Source organism: Typopeltis vanoorti, chromosome 22 (genome assembly GCF_054136105.1).
Source record: "Typopeltis vanoorti isolate ZY-2024b chromosome 22, IOZ_Tvanoo_1.0, whole genome shotgun sequence".
Classification (NCBI taxonomy): Eukaryota; Metazoa; Arthropoda; class Arachnida; order Uropygi; family Thelyphonidae; genus Typopeltis; species Typopeltis vanoorti.
This window is the reverse complement of record NC_143570.1, coordinates 18,524,366-18,546,267: the sequence shown is the minus strand read 5'-3', so window position 1 is coordinate 18,546,267 and position 21,902 is coordinate 18,524,366. Positions and strand designations below refer to the sequence as shown.

General features: G+C 36.6%; 1 protein-coding gene across 1 annotated transcript in view; it reads right to left on the bottom strand.

Moving 5' to 3' along the window:
• The window catches only part of Polr3B (RNA polymerase III subunit RpIII128), a 494,506-nt gene that overhangs the window by 368,935 nt on the left and 103,669 nt on the right, over positions 1-21,902 (bottom strand). Inside the window, exons 8-9 of the mRNA XM_090412337.1 lie at positions 10,683-10,832; positions 2,577-2,693 (exon numbers count right to left, since the gene is read on the bottom strand). Of these exons, the coding sequence (XP_090268463.1) occupies positions 2,577-2,693; positions 10,683-10,832 (267 nt within the window). The remainder of the gene's footprint in view (positions 1-2,576; positions 2,694-10,682; positions 10,833-21,902) is intronic.

The following is a 21,902-nucleotide window of genomic DNA, read 5'->3' as shown; positions in this document are numbered from 1 at the left end:
ACACTTTCTGGCTCGCTTCCTTAAGAAACATCTTATCTCCACACCTCTGAAGATCTGACGCTCTCTTCCAAGAGAGCAAGTTAAATGCACAAAGACATTTCAGACTTCAGAATCAGTCGATTAATTTATATGACCACCAGTATGCAATACAGAAAGTTTAATCATAAATAATTTCAACTCCAGAGAATAATGGACAAGATGGTGGGATACAAACACCAATGATCCCAAATATTAAATAATATGCCAAACACTAAATAATCCAATTGTAAACTTTGGAGTTTAGTAACGCCTTTGCAATCTTATCTAAAAAAAAGAGTAGCCGAGCTTAGTGAATAAAAATACAGAACACAAATATTGCAGAGTCAATATTCGTGTTCTGTATGAAACAGTACATCTGTTTTTACACCCAATAGAATGCAAGCTCTTGTCATTAGAAATGTAACTAGAAAGAGGATAGAACTAAGAGGGACCACAACTGCCAAGTCAATGAGAACATTGTGCAGGCGAAATGGTGTGTGCGGTATATAGATGTATTAAGTGAATTTAATGGACAAAAGAACTTATATATGCCTGATGGACTCCATTTGAATGGTTTTGGATAGATGTCTGGAGAAAGTATTCTTCAGTGAGATTAAGGAGGGGATGGGGCATGCACTCAAGCAAGTACCTAGCCACCCTGGGACAAATGAGTGAGTGCAGAAATTATTATGAATGGCTGAATTAGGCTTCAAATCTAAACGAATTGATATAAAAGCTCCAAGTATCAGAAATAAAGGAGGAGAATTTTTGGCATTGGTCTGCTAAACTTAGCCAAAATTTATCGACCTCAGCAAGATCTGATTAACATAAAATGATATAGTTACAAGGATAGAGTATAAGAGAGATTGTATTTTCAGAGAGGATAGAGATAATAGGATAAGAGGAAAGGTATTATTAATAATAGCTGAAGAATTTCAACCAACAAAATCAGAAGTTATAGAGCATTTCTAGTTTATTTTCTAATTTCTAATTTAGCATTTCTAGTTGAATATATCCAGCAGCCTTTCCACATTTCAAGTTTCTGATGATGTTTTCTGTCTCAAATATTGATATGCACTCCTGTTTACTCCTCTTAAAATTTCTACTACTGTTCTGTCACTACTTGTTTTATTTAGTAGCCTTTCTAAGTAATTACTCCAGACATCTAGGATATCCTTATCCTCCAGTTTTCATACCACCTTTATAATTTTTCATTTCTTTTACAGTACTCTTTCCTCCATTTCTAAGCCTCTTCAATAACCTCCAGAACATTTTTCCACCTTCCTGATAATTACCTTCAAGATTCTTACTGAAGTCTTCCAATAACTTTTGTTTAGCCACTTTCAGACACAGCTTAGCTCTCACATTTCTGTCTGTATTCTTTTAGGACATCTGCCAACTGATCTGCTAGGAATTTTTGGTATGCTTTCTTCTTTTTCAAAAGTGCTCCTTTAACTTCTTGTATCCACCATGGCATTCTTATTTTTCTATTTTTGCAGACAACTTCACGACATGTGCCTCCCTGGTTGAATCAATCAATGTTTTTTTTTCAGTTTGCCACTGACATTCCAAGGTTTGGTTCTTGTTTTTGAACTGTTTTCATGAAGATTTGTATAGTTGAGTGTACAGTTAACCTTTAAGAAAGTTGAATTGTAAAAGCAGCTCAACTTTCTTTTTTACCACTTTTTGTACATACTGCTCTTTTCAATGTGTTATTCAGTTCTACTTAAAACTAAGTGATGGTAACTTCCAATTTCAAATCCTCTATTATTGTATCTATTGTATCCTGAACCAGCATGAAGATATCAACAATAACATAGCTCATAATGCTTTTCTTATTTCTTGTGTCTTCTCTTCACATGAACTTGTGCACATCTTTATGTTGAAAAAGGATGTTAGTAATGACTAGTATCCTGAGCAGAAATCCAGCAGATACTTACTATTATTATTAGCCTTGCCTTTTTCTCCAAATTTTCCTAAAACATGCCTATATGTCTGATGAGATTCACTTCCTACTCTGATGTTTAGACCTACAAGTACCACTTTTTTTCAATTTCTTTATATCAGCTGCCTGCTCTAGTGACTTGAAAAATCCTTCCACTTCTTGCTTAGGAGAATCTTCTGCAGGACTATAACACAAATAAGTATCATTTCCCATTTTAACTAACTCTACTTGAAACTGTCTTCCAATCAAGAAGTTTATCTTCATGTTTGGTGTTGAATGCCATTGCTACTACTCCATTTCCTTTGTCCTGAAAATATGTTTATAAATATGATGTGCAAATACATCAAAAGGCCAGTACAGTGTTTAATAATATAAACAATATTTACATTATCTTAGATTGAAAAATCTTACAGATATTAAGATCAAATTTAAAAAAAAAAAACAAAAAAAAACATCATCAACCATCCTTTCAGCATTCATTTCTCAAATATAATAACCTATTCATAAATTAAACTTATGACATATCGATAAATTATGATTAAATGTTCTTATTTTCACTCATTATACTACTAATTTTATGGAAATTTACATTCTTGTATATAAATAAGCATACCGGAAGATGTGCCAAAACTGTGGAAACCAAGATATCTCGTGCTTCATCAATTGAAGTCTTCTTCTGTCCACCCCACATTCTTCTGTGCTTTATTTTGTTGCCTAGATATCTGAGTGCCTTAAAAATCAAATATATATTATAATTAATGCCTAAATCATTTTACAATACCTACTGATATTAATATAGTATAATTAAAATAAACATTCATTTCTGATGACATCTTTTATGTGTTATCAATTAAAAATGTGTGTGTGTGTGTGTGTGTGTGTGTGTGTGTGTGTGTGTGTGTGTGTGTGTGTGTGTGTGTGTGTGTGTGTGTGTGTGTGTGTGTGTGTGTGCAATCAGCATAACGGGAAAGAAATTTTTAATATTCAGATATAACCAATTAAAAATATTAGTTAATTTAAAAACTTTAAATAGTCAGTTGAACTGCAGCTAAGTTAAACTAATATGTACATCATGTATAACAGGAAAAAATAATTATATTGAAGAAACTTTTCCTAGTACATCAGTGTTTAGATCTTCATTGGACTAAATTAAAACTTCAGTTATTTTTTGTTTATTACATTTTCATATTTACTTTGTGCCATGCTTAGTAATTAATATCTGTTTTTGAAATAACTTGATAAACTGATATGTAAGCAGGAAAAATGAAATAAATACCAACTAAGTATGGATTTATTATTTATATGAGACTACTTTGTATGGGATTTATGTCCTAGTGTCTAGGAATCTTCAATGTTACTCTTTAATTAAATAAGCAGAGGAGTAAACTGAAAGATTCAACAATGAGTATGAGTTACTTATACATGATAAAGAGTGGCACAATCTAAAAAACACTTGAGATCCTAACTATACAAATTTAAACAAGACACAAAGTATTAATGTTTTCTCTTTTTAAATTAATACTTAATAGATAAAGTATTAATTTAAAAAACTATTGAGGCTGTTTATTGATTACCCATAAATGAAGCCTTGCTTTAAGGAGAAAGATTAATTTTTTCTTTTTATTATTACTACTAAGGTTGGTGAAAGGAACATATCAATAGTTCAAGACTGGAATGAATATTACAAAAAACTAACATTAATGCTATGTGATTACTCTACATATTGCCCACTTTCTGATGATTCTAGTGAGAGCCAAATTAAAAAATTGAACACACTCACTGATTATGCATCTTGCCGGGATGAGGATACCATGAACATCCTCCTCAATTTTCAAGACCTCCTAAAGTCCACAAAACAAATATTCCATTACATTCTGTTGCAGATTACATTGGCTCTACTTGCTATAAAGTTGCAAAGCACCTTTCTAAATTACTATCATCATGGATGGGAAAAAATCCTCTTCATTTATTAAGAAATTGCAATTTAGGGAACAGACAGAGCTTTGTGTTCACATTGGTTAACTCTTATTCAGCTTAGATTATTATTACGGGACACCTCCAGGGAGTCCAAAGACTCATTGAGGGAGAGCACCTACTCTAGAATTCTACCTCTGCCACTCAATTCACCAACCAACGAACCGCAACTACACCAATGCCATCTACCGTCCACCACCATTAGTATTTTCACAGACAATCACAAACATACATGCCTATGGCGGGAATCGAACCTGCAGCCTTTTTGGCTGGAGAGCAGATACCTCTCGGCCAACCAGGCCGGCATTTCAGATATCGTCTCTTTATGCATAACATTTCTGTAGATGAAATATTGGACTTCCTCTGTGAATATTGTTCACCTCTTTGACTTCATCATCCACTCTGGCTACTTCACAGGTCAAAATGAGCTTCATCAGCAAACTGAAGGTAATCCATGGGTATCCAGCAATTCTAATTACTTCATGGAGCAATTCAAAGAATGCATACTGAACAATATCTTTCCTATGTGGATGATATCCTTGTGGTTTGGCATGGTTCCTTATGGAACTTCTAAATTTTGTCATGTAGATCAACAGAATCCACTACAGCAACAGCTTCACTGTTACAGCAAAAGAAGATAACTGAATTGACTTTCTAGATCTTTTTCCTCATCAACCAGATGGTAGCTTTTGTTCTCTGTTTCTAGAAAGGAAATACATGCTAGACTTTACATTCATGCTCTTTCACATGATCATCATCCTCATCAAAAACTCTGGTACATTGAGCTCTGTGCTCACCAAAAGAACCTCTCCACCATCTAGACAATCCTAAATCCTAAGGTCTATCATTCCTTTCTGCTGAAACATTTCATGCTTTGGACAAACACAAAAAAATTCTAATATCTCTGTAGGAACATAGAAATGTCCATTATCTATATTACAGTCATTCAGGAGTAGCAAACCATACAAAAATGGATAAGAATCACTGGACCCAATGGATACAAAATCTCTTTTATACAGGAACATATATAAATTGGAGAAATTATTATTAGAATCTGTAATGACAATATTCACCAAGTCTGACCAAATTTGGCTGTCTTAACTTTACCTAAAATATTTGTTTGCAGACTTTCAGCAAGTTTCCATTATCATAGCCACAGAGGATATCTGTTAGGACTGTAGGATACTAGCTTTCATACTCTGTGTTTGGCTTCCTGCCAGCAGCCTGTGTGTGATCACAGTAAAATACTGACATAGTAATTTATTAAGTTAAATAAATTTAGTTAGTAATTGTTATCTCTAGATGTTTTCTACTCAAATATCGTTGCTAGTCGTAAACTACCAAATGACTTTAAAATTTCTAAGATACACCTTACTGAAACTTCGCAAGAGTTACCACCCGATAGCATTGCGTAGTGTCTTTAAGATCTTAGACTTGTTTATAACTATATAAACTCAATAATCGAAAAATGCATTCCCCACAGAACATGTTAGGTACAGACAAGGATGCAGCTGTATAGAACTAGCTCTTACAATATGTATATAGCCAGGCTTTCAAAAATGCTGGAAAATGTCTATAGCATTTATAGACCTCACAACCATGTATGACACTGTGTGGAGGTAAGGAATGCTTCGTAAGTTATTTAATATAATACCATGTAAAAAGTAATACTATCTCCTTAACAATTCCCTCACCACTCACGCCTTTAAGGTTTTCACAAAGGACTTCATAAGGCAGTCCAATAGATTGAACAATGGTCTACCTCAGAGATCTGTCCTGGCTCTGCTGTGATCTGCTTCCCTATCATCTCCAGGAAGTTTGCTTATGTCAATGGCATGGCAATAGCAACCCAAGATAAACAACTAAGAGTAACAAAAGATATATTAAAAAAAGACACACTAAGTACCTATTTTAGGAACTGGAGATTGCAGTCAAACCTAAATAAAACAGAGGTGTCTTGTTTTTCATTTCAGTGATAAACAGGACTCAATACGGGGTTTAAGTTTAAGTACGAAAGATTATTCAAGGAATCATCAGCAGCTCTAAAAAACGTTCCACACCTCAACAAATTTGGGTGTATGAAACTACCCCAAATTTGGGAGACTTACATTATGAGAACTTCAGCCCAATGGCCAAGATAACCAAATTAGCCTGCCAGAGGGCACCATTAGGACTTCAGGAACGATATTAGTTTCTTGCCTTCTTGCTCATTTGCTTTTATATTTTTATGTTCCTGAAGATGGCAATGTGACGTTGCTGAAATATTGAAGTTATTCATTAAAGTTGCCTTTAATTAATATCCTTTTTATGAGTTAATTCCATAAGCTAATTACAAGTTATGTATGACCAACGTATAAGCCTTGCTACTAGAAAATATATGAGTAAAACATTATCACATGGTAAGTCATCATTTGTATCATAAATTTATGTAAAACTTCATCAACCACTCAGCTGCCTTCATCGATATGCTCACTAGTTTTGATGGGCTGCCAGGGAAGGCTTGTAAACTGCATTCATACATGATGTAAGTTTGAACTGATGATCCACAGTTGAACATGTCAGCATACCACACTCCTATCTTGAGTTTGCAGTTGCATTGTGAAGGGATATTGGACAGCAGCTGCTTGTTTTAACAGGTCTAACAGCAAGTAGAGGAATGATGTTTGCAAATTCACCAGAGCAGTGACCATGGAAATAAGTTGGGAGTTAGACCTGGCAGAGGTTGCAAACCAATCAGTTCACAACAATCTTTTCGTCAACCAGGTTTCTATATTGTTCCATTCTTTTCAGGCATTGTAAATATTAGATGCCTTGTCGATTAACTGGTCTGAAGTTTTTTTTTTAAAGGGTGGGGGGGGGATGAAGACATCTAAATCTGCCAAGTCCTGCTGCTTCCAGATTAATCTGGATCAAGAGTTAAGGACAGCTTCCTGTGTAAATGTGTCAGAGTGATATTGCTCAAAACTAGGAGCCACCATATTAGGGTTGGTTTGATTTGTTTGTCATGATTCTCATGATAGTGTTGAGTTGGGTATTGACCTAAGATGCATGTGTGCTGTTCAGCTACACATGCACAATATTTGGCAGGTCACAGACCAAGCTGATAGCTGCAGTCTGGAGTACTTCCACCAGGGCTCACCAAATTGTGCAGGCAAGCTTCTGAATGATGTTGTGGGATGGCAGTTTAGCAGCAAGTGTTGTAAGATGCTGGCGAAACATCAGAGCCATTTCATTGTGATCCCCAGATACTTAGGGATTTGATTTCTCTAGGGTTTCTTTGAGTGGGACATTAGTGAATAGGGAGAAGACATCAAACTGACCATTATGTCAGTGTGTTGGAGTGAGAGGTTTTCTATACTGGCTTTAAAGTTTGGCTGAGTTTTTTATGTGTGATGGCGTGTTGCCAGTATAGTGTGTGAGCGTTTTGGCTAATTTATATGTGGGGGAAATGTGGGGGAATCAATGCCATCCACTATGGCCAGTTTTGACATCTCCTCCCTATTCACTAATGTCCCACTCAAAGAAACCTTAGAGCTCATCCAAGCCAAGTTTCCTCCCAATATCTCAGCCCTATTTCAGTTCACAATGAACTCAGGCTATTTCGTTTGGCAAGGAAAATTCTACAAACAGATCAAGGGAACATCCATGGGATCACCACTTTCCCCACCCTTGACCAATTTCTTTATGGAGACCTTTGAAGAGAAAGCCTTAAACTCCGCCCCACAAAAACCCACTATATTGCTTCGATACGTGGATGATGTGTTCGCTATTTGGCCACATGGCTCAGATACACTCCACTCCTTCCTAACACACTTAAACAACCAACACCCCAGAGTCCAGTTCACCTTAGAAAAAGAGGAAAACAACACCCTCCCCTTCCTAGACACTTTAATCACTCGCCAGCTTGAAGGATCTTTGGTTTTCTCTGTTTACAGAAAACCCACCCATACAGGCAGATACATTCACCAGCAATCCCCCCCCCCCCTCACAACAATACAGGTTTATAAAAACACTATATAACAGGGCAAAATTAATCTGCTCAGTTGACGATGCCGTAACCACTGAACTAAACCACATCCTCAACACTTTCTTAGCCAATGGCTATAACCCCCAAAAAATACTAAAACCAGCAAACCACAACCCCCTCCACAATAAAGATTACACCAAATCTATCACCATCCCCTGCATCCAGGACACCTCTGAGAAAATAACCAATATCCTCAAAAAATATGACCTGACTTCTTGTTATAGACCATATAAAAAGTTAGCATCTCTTATCCGCTCTACCAAAGACCAACCACTTCCCCTAGACCTACATGGTGTATACCAGGTCCCTTGCAGCTGCAAATTGTCCTACTTTGGCCAAACAGGTAGGACAGCAAATATCAGGATTTCAGAACACAAAGACTACATCCGGTTTCACCAGTACAGCCACTCTGGGTTGGCAGACCATGCCTTAGATACCCACCATAGAATTCGTTGGAAGAAAACTAAAATAATACACCGCAGCAAGTTTAAGTACGAAAGATTATTCAAGGAATCATCAGCAGCTCTAAAAAACGTTCCAAACCTCAACAAATTTGGGTGTATGAAACTACCCCAAATTTGTGAGACTTCAGTCCTCGTTCAGTCTCACAAATTTGTGAGACTTCAGGCCAAGATAACCAAATTAGCCCACCAGAGGGCACCATTAGGACTTTGGGAACAATATTAGTTTCTTGCCTTCTTCCTCATTTGCTTTTGTAAGTGTCTGCGTGCACATACCATATTTTTATGTTCCTGAAGATGGCAATGTGACATTGCCGAAATATTGAAGTTATTCATTAAAGTTGCCTTTAATTAATATTATTTTTATGCGTTGTTAATTCAGTAAGCTAATTACCAGTCATATATTTTATATGTTCTGTTCCTAAAGACAGTTTTTAAACTCTAATTCTGTGTTTCCTCCATTACATATCCACATGAGTGAACTTTTCTTTGATTTGATGATGGCACAATCAGCAAACCATGCAATTTCTAGGTTAATGCTAATTTTCTTTTTTCATTTCTTGTATCCAATGACTCACTTTTCTTATATTCCCTCACTGATTTCAGTCAAATTGATGACATTCATTCTGTTATACTAGATGTTTGGATGTTTGCCACCTCTTGTGTGTGGGATATATACACATTTCTAGATTTTTTTTTTTTAATTGGTTGCAAATAAAATTCAACTCACCAAGATATTATATTCTTGTTTTATCCTTTATCCAAGTGTAAGCAAACCAAGTTTAGGGTAAAGTACATTCATGACTAGACTAGACTACTTGTCTAGTCATGAATGTACAGATTCATGTGATGTGGGACTTCCTTTCATACAATATGGTTGAAATCAGGGCTTTGTAGAGGTCACTGAAATGTGGTGGCATTCATGTCCATAAACCACACAATTACGGCAGCAGCCTTATGGCATGGGGCATTGTCCAGGTGAAAGAGACAATGATCAGTTCTGTAGAAATGGCACAAAGTAGGAAGCATTGAATTGTCCAGAATACTCTCATACTTCTTGGAGTGCAAATGTTCTTGACACCACAAACAGAGGTCTGAGGTCAAATCAGGAAAAACAAGACCATATCATCACAATGCCACCTCCAAATTTCACAGTTGCGGTTATGCACTCTGGTTAAGAGAAGTTCCCCAGGCAACAGCCACACCCATCAATCTGCTCGGTAGAGGGTGCAACATGATTTGTCGCTCCATAACAGCTTTCTAAGCTTCCACATCCCACTGCACACACTCTTTGCACCACTGAAGAAGATGCTGCATGTTGGTTCAGATAATGTGGGGCTTTCATATTGCAGTGCTAGTGTGAAAAACCACATTGTGAGCCTCAGTTCTGAATGTTTTTCTGCAGATTCATGTTCCAGTTGATGCCCGTAACTCTGCATTAAACGTGTCAGTTGATGAATGGCATTTTTTTTACATATTATTCTTCATAGCACACTATGGTCACATTCAGTGAGTGTGGTGTGTCATCCACTGCTGGTAGAGCTTGCAGTCGACTTCCCGTGCTTCCATCTCAGTATGGTATCACTGATTGTTGACCGGGGATGGCCCAGTTTGTCAACAATTTGCAAAACAGATAGGCAGCATGGCATCCTATCACAACACCCCTCTTTCAAATTCTGTCATTTCCCTTTTCATAGCCATTTCACCAGACACAGTTGCACTAACTTGGGAGCATCACATTTCTTCAATTTATATCAGCTACAAACACAACTTGTTACATCGCACGATGCACCTTGCCCATTGGGATGTCCGTTGACTTCTATCTAAGCAGCATGTTTTACCAACACATGGAACTGGTATGTTATAAATCTTGTGTGACCTTTCATGTGTCAAGTCATTATAAAAATAAAATGTTTCTGTCTCACATTTCATCACATTTCTTTGTGTATTGATTAAATATCCATCTTGAATTTAAAAATGCCCTGTTTCATATATTCAAATTATACCAAATGTATCAGGACAATGAATATTTCAGAAGACTGGAGAGTTTCACCAATTGAGGTTAAGTCCTTTACTGGTAATCTTTACATGATTTTACTTTTTTATATATATATAAACTTGATGAAGCAAAGGTAAGTTTAGTATCAACAAGGTAGCTTATTGCAACAAATATCTCACTACACAGTAAGCTTTGTTTAATAAAAAATGAATTTTTTTCAATTATTCAATTAATATACTATATAAAGGATTATCTTACTTGAGTCTGTGTATACACCTGGGCTCGATGGCATTCTTCAAGAGATGGTGCCAACATGCTAATTGTATTCTCATCAGCACCAACCATTTGAACAATTTCCTGGTCACATTCTACTCCCATGGCTTTAAATATGATTGCAACTGGAATATCCTTAAAAAATATATTATTTTAAATCATCCTGGCATTTAAACTGATGTGAAGAACAGAAGCAAGCATTTTAAGAAATTAACTTCTATAAAATAATAATGATTGGCTTGATGTATCTCAATTTCAGAATATAAAATATAGAAATAAAAAAAATAAAAATAATTAAATTATTTTTGATACAGAAACATTTTCTATTTCTAATCATATTAAGATAATATGAAATATGCAGTTTGATTATATAATGAAATGTGGATAATAAAACCCTAATTTCAACATGCGCAATGCCTAGGAGATGAGTAAACTGTAGAAACAGATATATGTTTTTTGTGAGAAGCAATGCCATTCTTGATAAAATGTGATTTTTTTGTGGTGAATTCTTTTGTGCCCAGGAAGATGCCTTGGTGATCAAAATGAAATATTTTTTAAATATTCCAAATTCTGGATTTGGAACTACTAGTACTGCATTTAGAAAATAAACTTTTGATAGAAATTACTTCATAAATTGCTGTTTTTAATCATATGTAATCGAGAGTAAGGATTTAAAATGCATACAGTTAGCCATTTTGCACACAAATGCGCAGTGCACTAAATCATTGCTTATTTCATTTCCTTTTCCAAATTCAAAATTATGGAATAAGAAGGATTTTAACACAGCTTGAACATAACATACTTTACTAGTCCTATGACAACTTGCTTGATGACAATGAAACACTGATTACTTTAGCTCTAAACTACACATCGCCAATATTACACAGAAATCATACTGAGAAGTCATGTGATTCATATTTTTCAGTTCTTTTGTCAGCAGATGCCGGATGAAGTTCCAATACTTCAACTGATGTCAAATAAGAAGGTGGCTGATGGACAGTAGAATATGATGGTCTGGGAAAATATGATGGTGTAGGCAACTACTATTACTAGTTATTGTATGTAATAGTCATTTAGTTTCAAAGTATCTAGAAATTCTACTTTTAGAACCTTACAATACATTATTAAATTTACCTTTTTTATACTATGCATCAAGTCTATCAACCATGTTAGTGTTTATTATGGCTTGAACTATTCTTGATTGAAAGCTTCAATCACATCACCTCTCTTTCTCCCGTTTGCTAGTGTCTGAAGTCCACAAATTTTCAATCTACCTTCATAATCAGTATTCCACAATCCTGATATCATTTTTGACACTCTCCTGTGCACTCTCTTCACTGTATCAGAATCACCATGAAAACCAAGAGACCAGACCTGCATGCAATAGTCCAAGTGAGGTCTTATCAAGGCCTTGTAAAGAGGTAAATGACTTCCTTATCTTTACATGTCAAGGTTCGTTTCATCATTGCAATTATCCTCTGAACTGTATTTATAATTTTTGCTATATGATCCTTGAACTTCAACTTCCTGTCTACTAAAACTCCAAGATCCCTAGCTTGATCAGTTTCCTGTAGCATAATCCCACCAATATAATATAACATTGGATACCAAATCACACCAAAGTGCATGACTTTACATTTACGAACATTGAATTGACAGCCATTTTCACTTGCCCACAATTCCAGGCTATTAAAATCATTCTGTAAGTACAGTATATCAGCTGCATTCTTGATTACCCTGCCTATCTTCACAACATCAACAAATACACTACAGGCCATTGAATTAGAAACCTTGTGGAAATCAATGGTTTCCATATAGGCATACGATTACCAATACAGATTCTCTTCAATTCCCTGCACACAGAATGAGAGAGGGATATGGAAGTGCTAGAAGTGGAGAAAATGGAAACAGTAGGAGAGAGGGAATGAGAGAGATGTATGGGAGTGCTAGAAGAGGAGAGAATGGAAACAGTAGAAGAGAGAGGTATGGGAATGAAAGAAGAGGAGAGAATGGAAACAATAGGAGCGAGGGAATGGTAAGAGGTATAATGTATGGCGACTCAATGATCCGTGGTGTTCAAGATAGGATACGTGAGGAGTGTTTGCCAGAAGGAACAATAGAAAGGGTGGCTATGGCAATTAAGAGAGGTGAAAGGGTGGATGAGATGATTGTGATGGTAGGAACGAATGACTTGAGTGGTAATGTAAGTCGGGCAGCGAGAGATATGAGATTTTTGCTTGAGACTGTACAGAAGAAGACAGAGAGAGGAAAAATAGTGTGCGTGTTGCCTAGGTATGATAATGATGAGCTGAGCAGAAGAGCGGTGACATTGAATGGCATAATAGCGAGAATGCGTGACAAGAGAGGACTGGTATATGTGGATGCTTGGAGTGCGTTTGAGGAAAGAGAGGTATTGTATGCAAGAGACCGTTTACATTTGAATGAGGAAGGACGTAGGCATCTGGAGAGATTGCTGTTCTGAACGAGTCAGTGTGTCCCAGGGAGGATGATAGCAGGGGTGGCCTCTTGTGGGAATGGATACTTGGGAGAAGGGAGACAATGTCAGGTAACACTGAGCCCAGTGGAGTCTAGAAGGGATAATGCTGGGTATAGAAACAATGGCATTTATATGCTTTATACTAATGCCAGGAGTATCCGGAATAAGGGAGGGGAATTGGTGGCGCAGATAGCATCAGCCTGGCCAAAAATTATTGCGATCACTGAGACGTGGTTGACAGAAGGGGATATAACAACAGGAATAGAAGTCGCTGGTGTTAAATTGTGAATGAAGCTATGTTATGTAATTTATTATTTTCATTCACATTTAACATTGCCTATTTAAATATTAATCATGGTTTATATAAAATTGTTTATTATTCCTTAATTAAGAATTACTAATTAAATATTTACTGAAAACCTGACCTGCTATTAATTTATAAAATAATAATATGTATAGAATTTTGTATAACTAAATATATGTGGTGTAACGTAAAGTGTTAATTTATATTTAACTGTATACGTAATCAAAAAGTTAAAGAAATAGCTTAAATATTCTGTTGTTTTTATTTATGAAATATTTAATGTTATGTAATCACTCATGAATAATATTAGACCATACATTACATTAGCGAAATGTTTACGTGCAGTCTGTTGTCATGGAGACGCACGCGTAAACAACCACGAGTGAAGAGAGCGTGGCGTTCGAACGTAAGGTGGGAGTGAAGGTCATAGATCAGAGAGAGAGAGATATAGAGAAGAGTGAAGGTCATAGATAAGAGGGATATAGAGAAGAATTATTATTAAGAGAGAGGAGAGAGTTTTGCGGAACCAGTAGGAAGGTAGCATACAAGCAAAGAAGTGGAAGTAAATTATAAATTCTTTAGGGCAGAAATTCATGAGAATAGTGTTCGGAAGTGAACCAAAACGTAGTGAATCATAAAGTTTAATATTATAAGTGAAATCAGCTGTTGTTGTGAGGAAGAGTTGATGCCGTAATCAGATAACAAAGAACTGGACATTCAATGGGAAATTCTGATTAATTCCAGTTAATCTAAGATTACGACTTAATTATATGTTGCCCTGGGAAAAAGGCTATATTGATTAGTTGGAGAAAAATAAACAAGAAAGGATATCAGTGCCTTATAGCTGTTGTTTAGAATAGTGAAGTGCGATAACAGTAGTACAGTTTAAACGGTGGAGAATTTTTATTGTGTGTGTTCCGCTAACGTAAATAAGTTAATTCATAAGTGTACTCACAGTGAGTTGATGTATTGAAGATTGTAACTGGTAAGATTAGTCATAGTTGTTTGTTTGTGCTAACATTAACTGTAATATAACTTCGAAGCTCAAAGTCCGGAATAAGTTTGCTTGGAACATTGTCTACCTAGATGAGTGCCTGCTGTGAATATAAACATTGAGCTGACAGATTTGTAGAGACTGAATAAATGTGAAGTTTGTTATATTAACTTGAGTTAAGAAGACATGTGTTTTTGAAGTTGTGAATTGTATATGAAAGTTTAGTACATCGAATTGGCATGAGAGACTTGGCGAGTTGTGTTAAGTAGATTGTGTTGTTTCAATTTAAAGTTGAATTCATGTATTTGTCATATATCATATATTAAATGTTTTATTTTGTTAATCTAAATATTGTGTTTGCCTGAATTCCTTTTTATTGCACCGTTCATTAAAATTTCGAATCTAGCGGGTGCCCCAATTAGAATGATAGTTAATTCGGCCAGAGTAAATGAGAAGACTGCTAACTAATTGAAGATTGATCCTACTATTTATATAGACTAACCTAAGATAGGGTGGCGCAGTATAAATATAAATTTCCCTATTTTAGGATTGGTGACCAATTGCTAATTAGTTAATTTATAGATAAGTGACTTGAAATAAGACTCGAAGGAAGGAAGTCGTCACAACACTGGGTATAGCATTTTTCGTCAGGATAGGAGGGGAAAGCGTGGTGGTGGGGTACTGTTTATGATAAGTGATGACCTATGTCCTCTAAGAGTGGAGAATTTGGAAGGAAGTGACACAAATGATTTTGAGAGCGTATGGTGTGAAGTAGAGGTAGGCAAGACAGGATATTTAGTGGGGTGTTGCTACAGACCCAGGAGCACACAGGATGGGGACCAGGAGATGTTTAGACAGCTAAGTTTGGCAAGTGCAAAAAGAATGATTGTTATGGGAGATTTTAACTACAGTAGTATAAATTGGAGAGAGGAAGATGCATGTAACAATAGGGGAATGGAATTTCTAGAATTCTTGAGGGACAAATGTCTTAGGCAACATGTAACAGAGGGAACAAGAGGTTCAAAAGTTTTGGATTTGGTTATAGCATCAGAAGAGTTGATAATAACTGAGTTGATGTCTCTCCCACCAGTTGGAGAGAGTGACCATATGGTGTTGACTTGGAAAATGAATAGACATGCAGGAGTATCAAAGAGACGGGAACTTATGTGGAATTATAAGGCAGGTGATTATAATAGTCTTAGACGTCAATTTCGGGAAGTTTCATGGAGGCAGGAATTGGAAGGCCGGGATATCACTAGTGCATGGGAAATTGTGAAAGAATATTTGTTATCAGCAATGGTAAGTTGTATACCACGAGTGAAGAAGAGGATGCAATTTGGAGTAAAGTGGATGACAAACAATATTAAACAGGAATTGCATGGGAAAAAGAGGCTATGGAAGAGATATAAGGAGACAGGTGAAGAGATGCATGAGGAATATAAGACACAGGCCAGAAGAGTGACTAGTGTGGTAAGGAAAGCGAAACTGGAATATGAGAGGAGATTGGCCCTAAGATCCAAAGAAAATCCTAGGGAATTTTTTAGCTATGTGGCCAGTAGGAGGAGAAATGACTGTGGAAGAATGATATTGTGGGATAAAAATAGGAATAGAGTGACTGATGCAGAGGACATAGTGGAATAGTTCAATGAACACTTTATTGGAGTATTTCATCCTAGAGGAGTCAGTTTTAATGCTAGAGGGATAGGACTGGTTCGAGGTCTGGAGGTACAGGAGGAGAGTGTGTTTCAGATACTGAGTACTCTGGATGTCAGTAAAGCTGTGGGACTGGATGGTATTTCACCACGAGTTTTGAGAGAATGTGCTAGGGAATTGACAGTGCCTTTAACGTGGCTTTTCAATGAAAGTCTGGCTTTGGCAAAGGTGCCCAGGGAATGGAAGGAAGGTAAGATAGTGCCATTGCATAAGGGTGGTAACAGACTGGAAGTGTCTAATTATAGGCCAGTCTGTGTGTCATCAGTAGTTGTTAAGATCTTGGAGAAAGTAGTGAGGAACCGTATACAGCATTGGGCAGATGAGGGTAATGTTATCTGTGAGAATCAACATGGATTTGTGAAAGGACGCTCTTGTTTTAGCAATATGCTAGCCTTTTATAATAAAGTTTCAAGAACATTAGATGAGGGAAAGGCATATACTGCAATTTTCTTAGACTTGGCGAAGGTATTTGACAAGGTGCCACATGATAAGCTGATATTTAAGTTGCAGCACATGGGTCTGGATGTCAGATTGGTCAACTGGATTCAGGATTGGCTGTCTGATAGGTATCAGAGAGTTGTGTATGGTGGAGCAGTTTCCAGGAGGCAGAGGGTTACAAGTGGGGTCCCACAGGGCTCAGTACTAGGACCTATATTGTTTAACCTTTATATCAATGACATAGCCAGTGGATTGCAGGGGGATATTCAGTTGTTTGCAGATGATGCGAAGCTGGGAAGGATTATTAGTAATAGTGCAGATGTGGTAGCCCTGCAAAAGGATTTAAATAAGTTAGATAGATGGGTAAATGAATGGGGGTGTCAGTTTAATGCAGCAAAATGTAAGGTCTTGAGGTTTGGGAAACATCGATGGGATGCTGCATACTCTATGGGAGGAGTTATACTGGAGGAAGTAGGGGAGACAAGAGATCTGGGGTTGATGATTGATAGAAACCTGAAGTTTAGGGGACATATTGCAAAGGTGGTGAAGGTAACACAGAGGATTGCTGCTATTATGAGAAGGACACTGACCTGCAGAGATAAGAGGGTTATCATTCCGTTGTATAAGTCTCTGATCAGACCACACTTGGACTATTGTTCTCAGATTTGGTCCCCAGGATTTGAAGGGGATAAATTAACTGTGGAAAGAATACAAAGACGGATGACAAAGATGGTTTCAGGACTGTACAAGGATAGTTATGAGGATCAGCTGAGAGAATGTGGACTGCAGAGTTTGGCGGATAGAAGAAGGAGAGGTGATATGATTGAGACTTTTAAACTGTTGAGAGGTGGTTACACGGTTGACACTGGGGAGTTCTTTCGCTTGGTTGAACAGCGGGAAGGAGTGATGACAAGAGGCCATCCCTGGAAGTTACGAAAGGAAACTGTGAGCAAAAGGGTAAGGAGTGGTTTCTTTGTGTGGAGGGTGGTTGAGCCGTGGAATGCATTGCCTGATGGAGTGGTGGGAGCGAGAATGGTCAGTGAGTTTAAAGAGTGGTATGATAGACTTTGTGTTTCTCAGAGGGGGACCTCCCCTCGATAAGTCTTGACAGACTTTATGTCTTAGGAAGGACCTCCCTCAATGAGTCTTTTGACTCCTTGGAGGCCTGAATAATAATAATAATAATAATAGTTCGGTGCGACATGGGTTGGGAACAGTCTTCATTAATTGCTTTGGTCAATTGTTGCACATAGGAAGTTCTGTTTGTCAGTACAAGCATTCTAAGATGATGGCAATCTCATTCCTGACAGACCGTAGGACCACAATTATACCTTAGACAAGCAATGTGGGTTATTTTGCACAATTAAGCACCTGGGATATCTCACCTTTTGAGAAACCAGTTACCTCTGCTGTTTTCAATAAGTCTTTATCAAACTCTAAAAGATCCTTTGTTTTTCCCTCATTATGATCAACACTGTTGATGAGAGACTAGTGGAGTGGCACTTTGATAGTAAAGTCTTATTTCCTTCATAGCATTTACCTTCCCTACTGACCATAGCATGTTTTTATGTCCACCAAGATGTGAATTATATAATAAAGTTCAAGGAACATCGATATAAAGTATAAGCCACATTCTTAAATAGTTATCTAGAACAGTGGTGACATATGTGACAAAGTATTTTGCACATATACTATATAATTGATGCCACTAATGTACAGATTGAATAATAATGGAACAAGAACTGATCCTTGTGGTACACCACTGATTATTTTAAATCTTGCAGACTCACATTCCCCATATACCACTTTTTAATATCTGTCAGTCAGCCATCCTCACACTCAAGCCAATATTTTATAATCCAACCTTTTCTGAATGGGACATTCATAAACTTAGTAACTTCTCAAGTTGGTACTGCATGACACTGTCACCAACTGGAAGCAATTAAGTTATGCATTTAACTGAAAACCACCTATGACGATAATCAGATATAACTCTCTTTGACCTCACATGTTGCTTAAGGAAGTTGTCTCACAACAGCTCAATAAATTCAGTTTAATGAGATTTTACTGCTACCCAATTAATGCTCAGATAATTATAGTTTCTCATTATGATTACTCATTTTGTATCCACCATTTTTATTTGATGATGCATTTCTTCATCACTAGCAACTGATCCACTAGGTCTGTAATAATACCCCACTATGTATTTGGTCTTGTTACTCCACCTCACACCAGATGGTATATATTAAAGATGCAAAGAAATTATATTCTTGGTTTCATCCTTTATCCAAAGTGTAAGCAAACAAAGTTTGCACGTGAAGTCACTTCACGACTGAGCTACTTGTCTGAATGTCTGAAAATGGCACCATAAGGAATCAACAAACTCAGCACGTACGTGCACTATTGCAATCGCAGTGCTGCAGTGAAAATATTTAAAAATGGAACTTACTTTCTGGATGTCCCTTGTATATATAATTTATATATATAATATAAATACATAATTTATATATATATATATATATATATATATATATAAAATGACAAAAAAAAACATCCTTAGCCCACTGATAGTACAAAATGTACTATAGGTTAATAATGACCTTTCTTGGGTAGAAACCACACATAATAAAATAAATAAATAAATAAACATACTATTAGTCATTTATTAGGTTGAGTGGCTTTGAGGGAGCATAGAAGTTGATGAATTTTTCCATTACATGAGAAAAAATTGATGAGAGATTAGTGGAGTGGCACTTTGATAGTAAAGTCTTATTTCCTTCATAGCATTTACCTTCCCTACTGACCATAGCATGTTTTTATGTCCACCAAGATGTGAATTATATAATAAAGTTCAAGGAACATCGATATAAAGTACAAGCCATCAGTATCTCAGTTAAGCTATTTGTTAATCCTTCACTCAAGAGAACACTTAACTCACACTCATAGCTGCATCTCAGAGCCAGTGTTACTAAGCGACATAGAATGCACAGCTCTTTAAAGTATATGCAGTGTGTATGTAATTTTAAATAGAGATAAATGGAATTTTGGATGCATGGAGTGAGTTTTAGGGAAGGATGGATTTGTAAAAGAAGGATGGCCTACATTCGATACGTTTATTGAAATTAATAACCTAAGCGATACTAAGGTTGAAGTAATGCTTCAACCTTGAAGTAATGAAGTATCACTTCTGGGTCTGGCTCCCACTGATGAGACCTCAATGAAGGTCAAAACCGGTCTGGATAGTGGCCCTTCCCATAATGCATAGCATTGTACATGTCTGCAAGGATATGTGCATGGCATTATGCGATTGCCCAAATTTCCAGTCCATTCAAATCATTCTGTGATGGATATCAGTAGCATCCCTGATTGCTCTGCCTATCTTCGCATCATCAGCAAGCAACTGCACATCTCCTGTTAGGTCCTTCCTAATGTCATTAATTTATAGATTGAACAACAATGTCCCAAGGACTGAACCCTGAGCTACACCACTGGTCACCTAAAATCTGGCAGATTCACACTCACCACATACCACTTTTTGATATTTGTCTGTTAACCATCTACTTATCTGAATAACGAGTGTATATTCCAATTCCATCTTCTCCAGTTTATGCAACAGCTTTTCATGTAGTATCCTATCAAATGCCTTAGCAAAATCCAACATTATCATAGTGTATCCATTCCCTTTATCCAACTCAGCTGTTATAAAATATGAGCACATTTCTAAAACATGACCTTCCTTTAGTAAATCCATGCTGCTCCTTGCAGAGTATAGCTTGTTTGTATACCCATTTTTGTATGCAAGTTCTTACCAACTTCTGTAAAATCTTCACCACCACACCAGAGATACTAATAGGTCAGTAGTTAACACATCAGTTTTTACACCATCCTTGTACAATGGAACTATCATACATTCCTTCCATTCCTATGGTACCATTCCTGAGCTGACTCAAGTTATATAAACATGTGAAAGGCCTAGCCATTTGGCTGAACATTCCTTCAGAAACATGCTGGGTTTTTGTGTTTTTTTTCCCCCAATCTTGGACTACTTGAAAAACCATGATATGGATACTGGGTGGCATTTTGAATACACAAGGGAATGAAGACTCTCATTCCGATGTGGCTAATTTCTGTTGAGTAGTCACAACACAACAGGATCTGGTGAACAGAAATAATATACTAACCATGGAAATTTATAATAAATGTCTGAGAGATCTTCTTCCCTCGACACAGAGATATTCCCTTGATAGAGTAGAGGTCACTTCAAGAGTGTACCTGGAAAGTAAAGTGGTTAAGAAAAGATCCAAGGATGTTAAGTGAGTGAGTGAATGAAGAGGATTGTCAGGTATTTGTAGATGAGCAATTTGCTTCAGTTCACTGTTTATAGCCAACAGCTAAGCACTTCTTTCAACCATATCAGTGGAACTGGAAAAAAAATAGAGAGCCAGTTGGAGTTGTGAACATTAAAGTCATCAAAAAAGGATGATGAATTCACTATTACGATAACTGGATCTCAGGAAATCACACTTTGAGGAAAAGAATTCAGAGGTCAGAATAATTTTCTGTACTAGAGGAGTAGTATAGACATCAGATGAATGATACATAATAAGGTAAAGAAATCTTAAGCTAGAGAAGGTCAAAAAAAAAAAAAAGATATTCAAAATAATGCATCTTCTGGCAAAGAATATCAAATTTGCACTAAAGAACAAGTATCTTGAACAGTTAAGATGGACTGTGACTAATGCAGTAATTTGTGGTTCAGTCAAAAACAGGAGATCGGTTATGGATGTATATGTGATGCTAACCATCATTTAAGCTAATATTTATTCCACAAATGTTGGTAAAGTGAATATGGAAGAATTTTTTTTTTTTTTGGTGAATGCAGTCGTAGAGCTCAATCAATATGGGGGGGGGGGGGGAATGAAGAGGAATCATGTGATTTCATGTTTGTAAATATAGTTCTGGATACCTGTGTTTTGCATCACTGTTGCAAAATAGAAAACATTAATCACCTGATCGTGAGACCTCAGATCCGAACCTATTTCAAATCATAACAGGAGATGAATCTTGGGTGCATGGTTACGACCTAAGATTCAGAGTTCACAATAGAAAATATACCCAACTCATTAGGCAAAATAAGGTATGCTAATCAAAATCCAATGTCAAAGTCCTGCTGATTGTTATTTCAATCTGAAGAGGATTGTGTGGGCAGAGTTCATACCTAGAGGCACTACGACCAACTTTGAATATTATAAAGGAGTA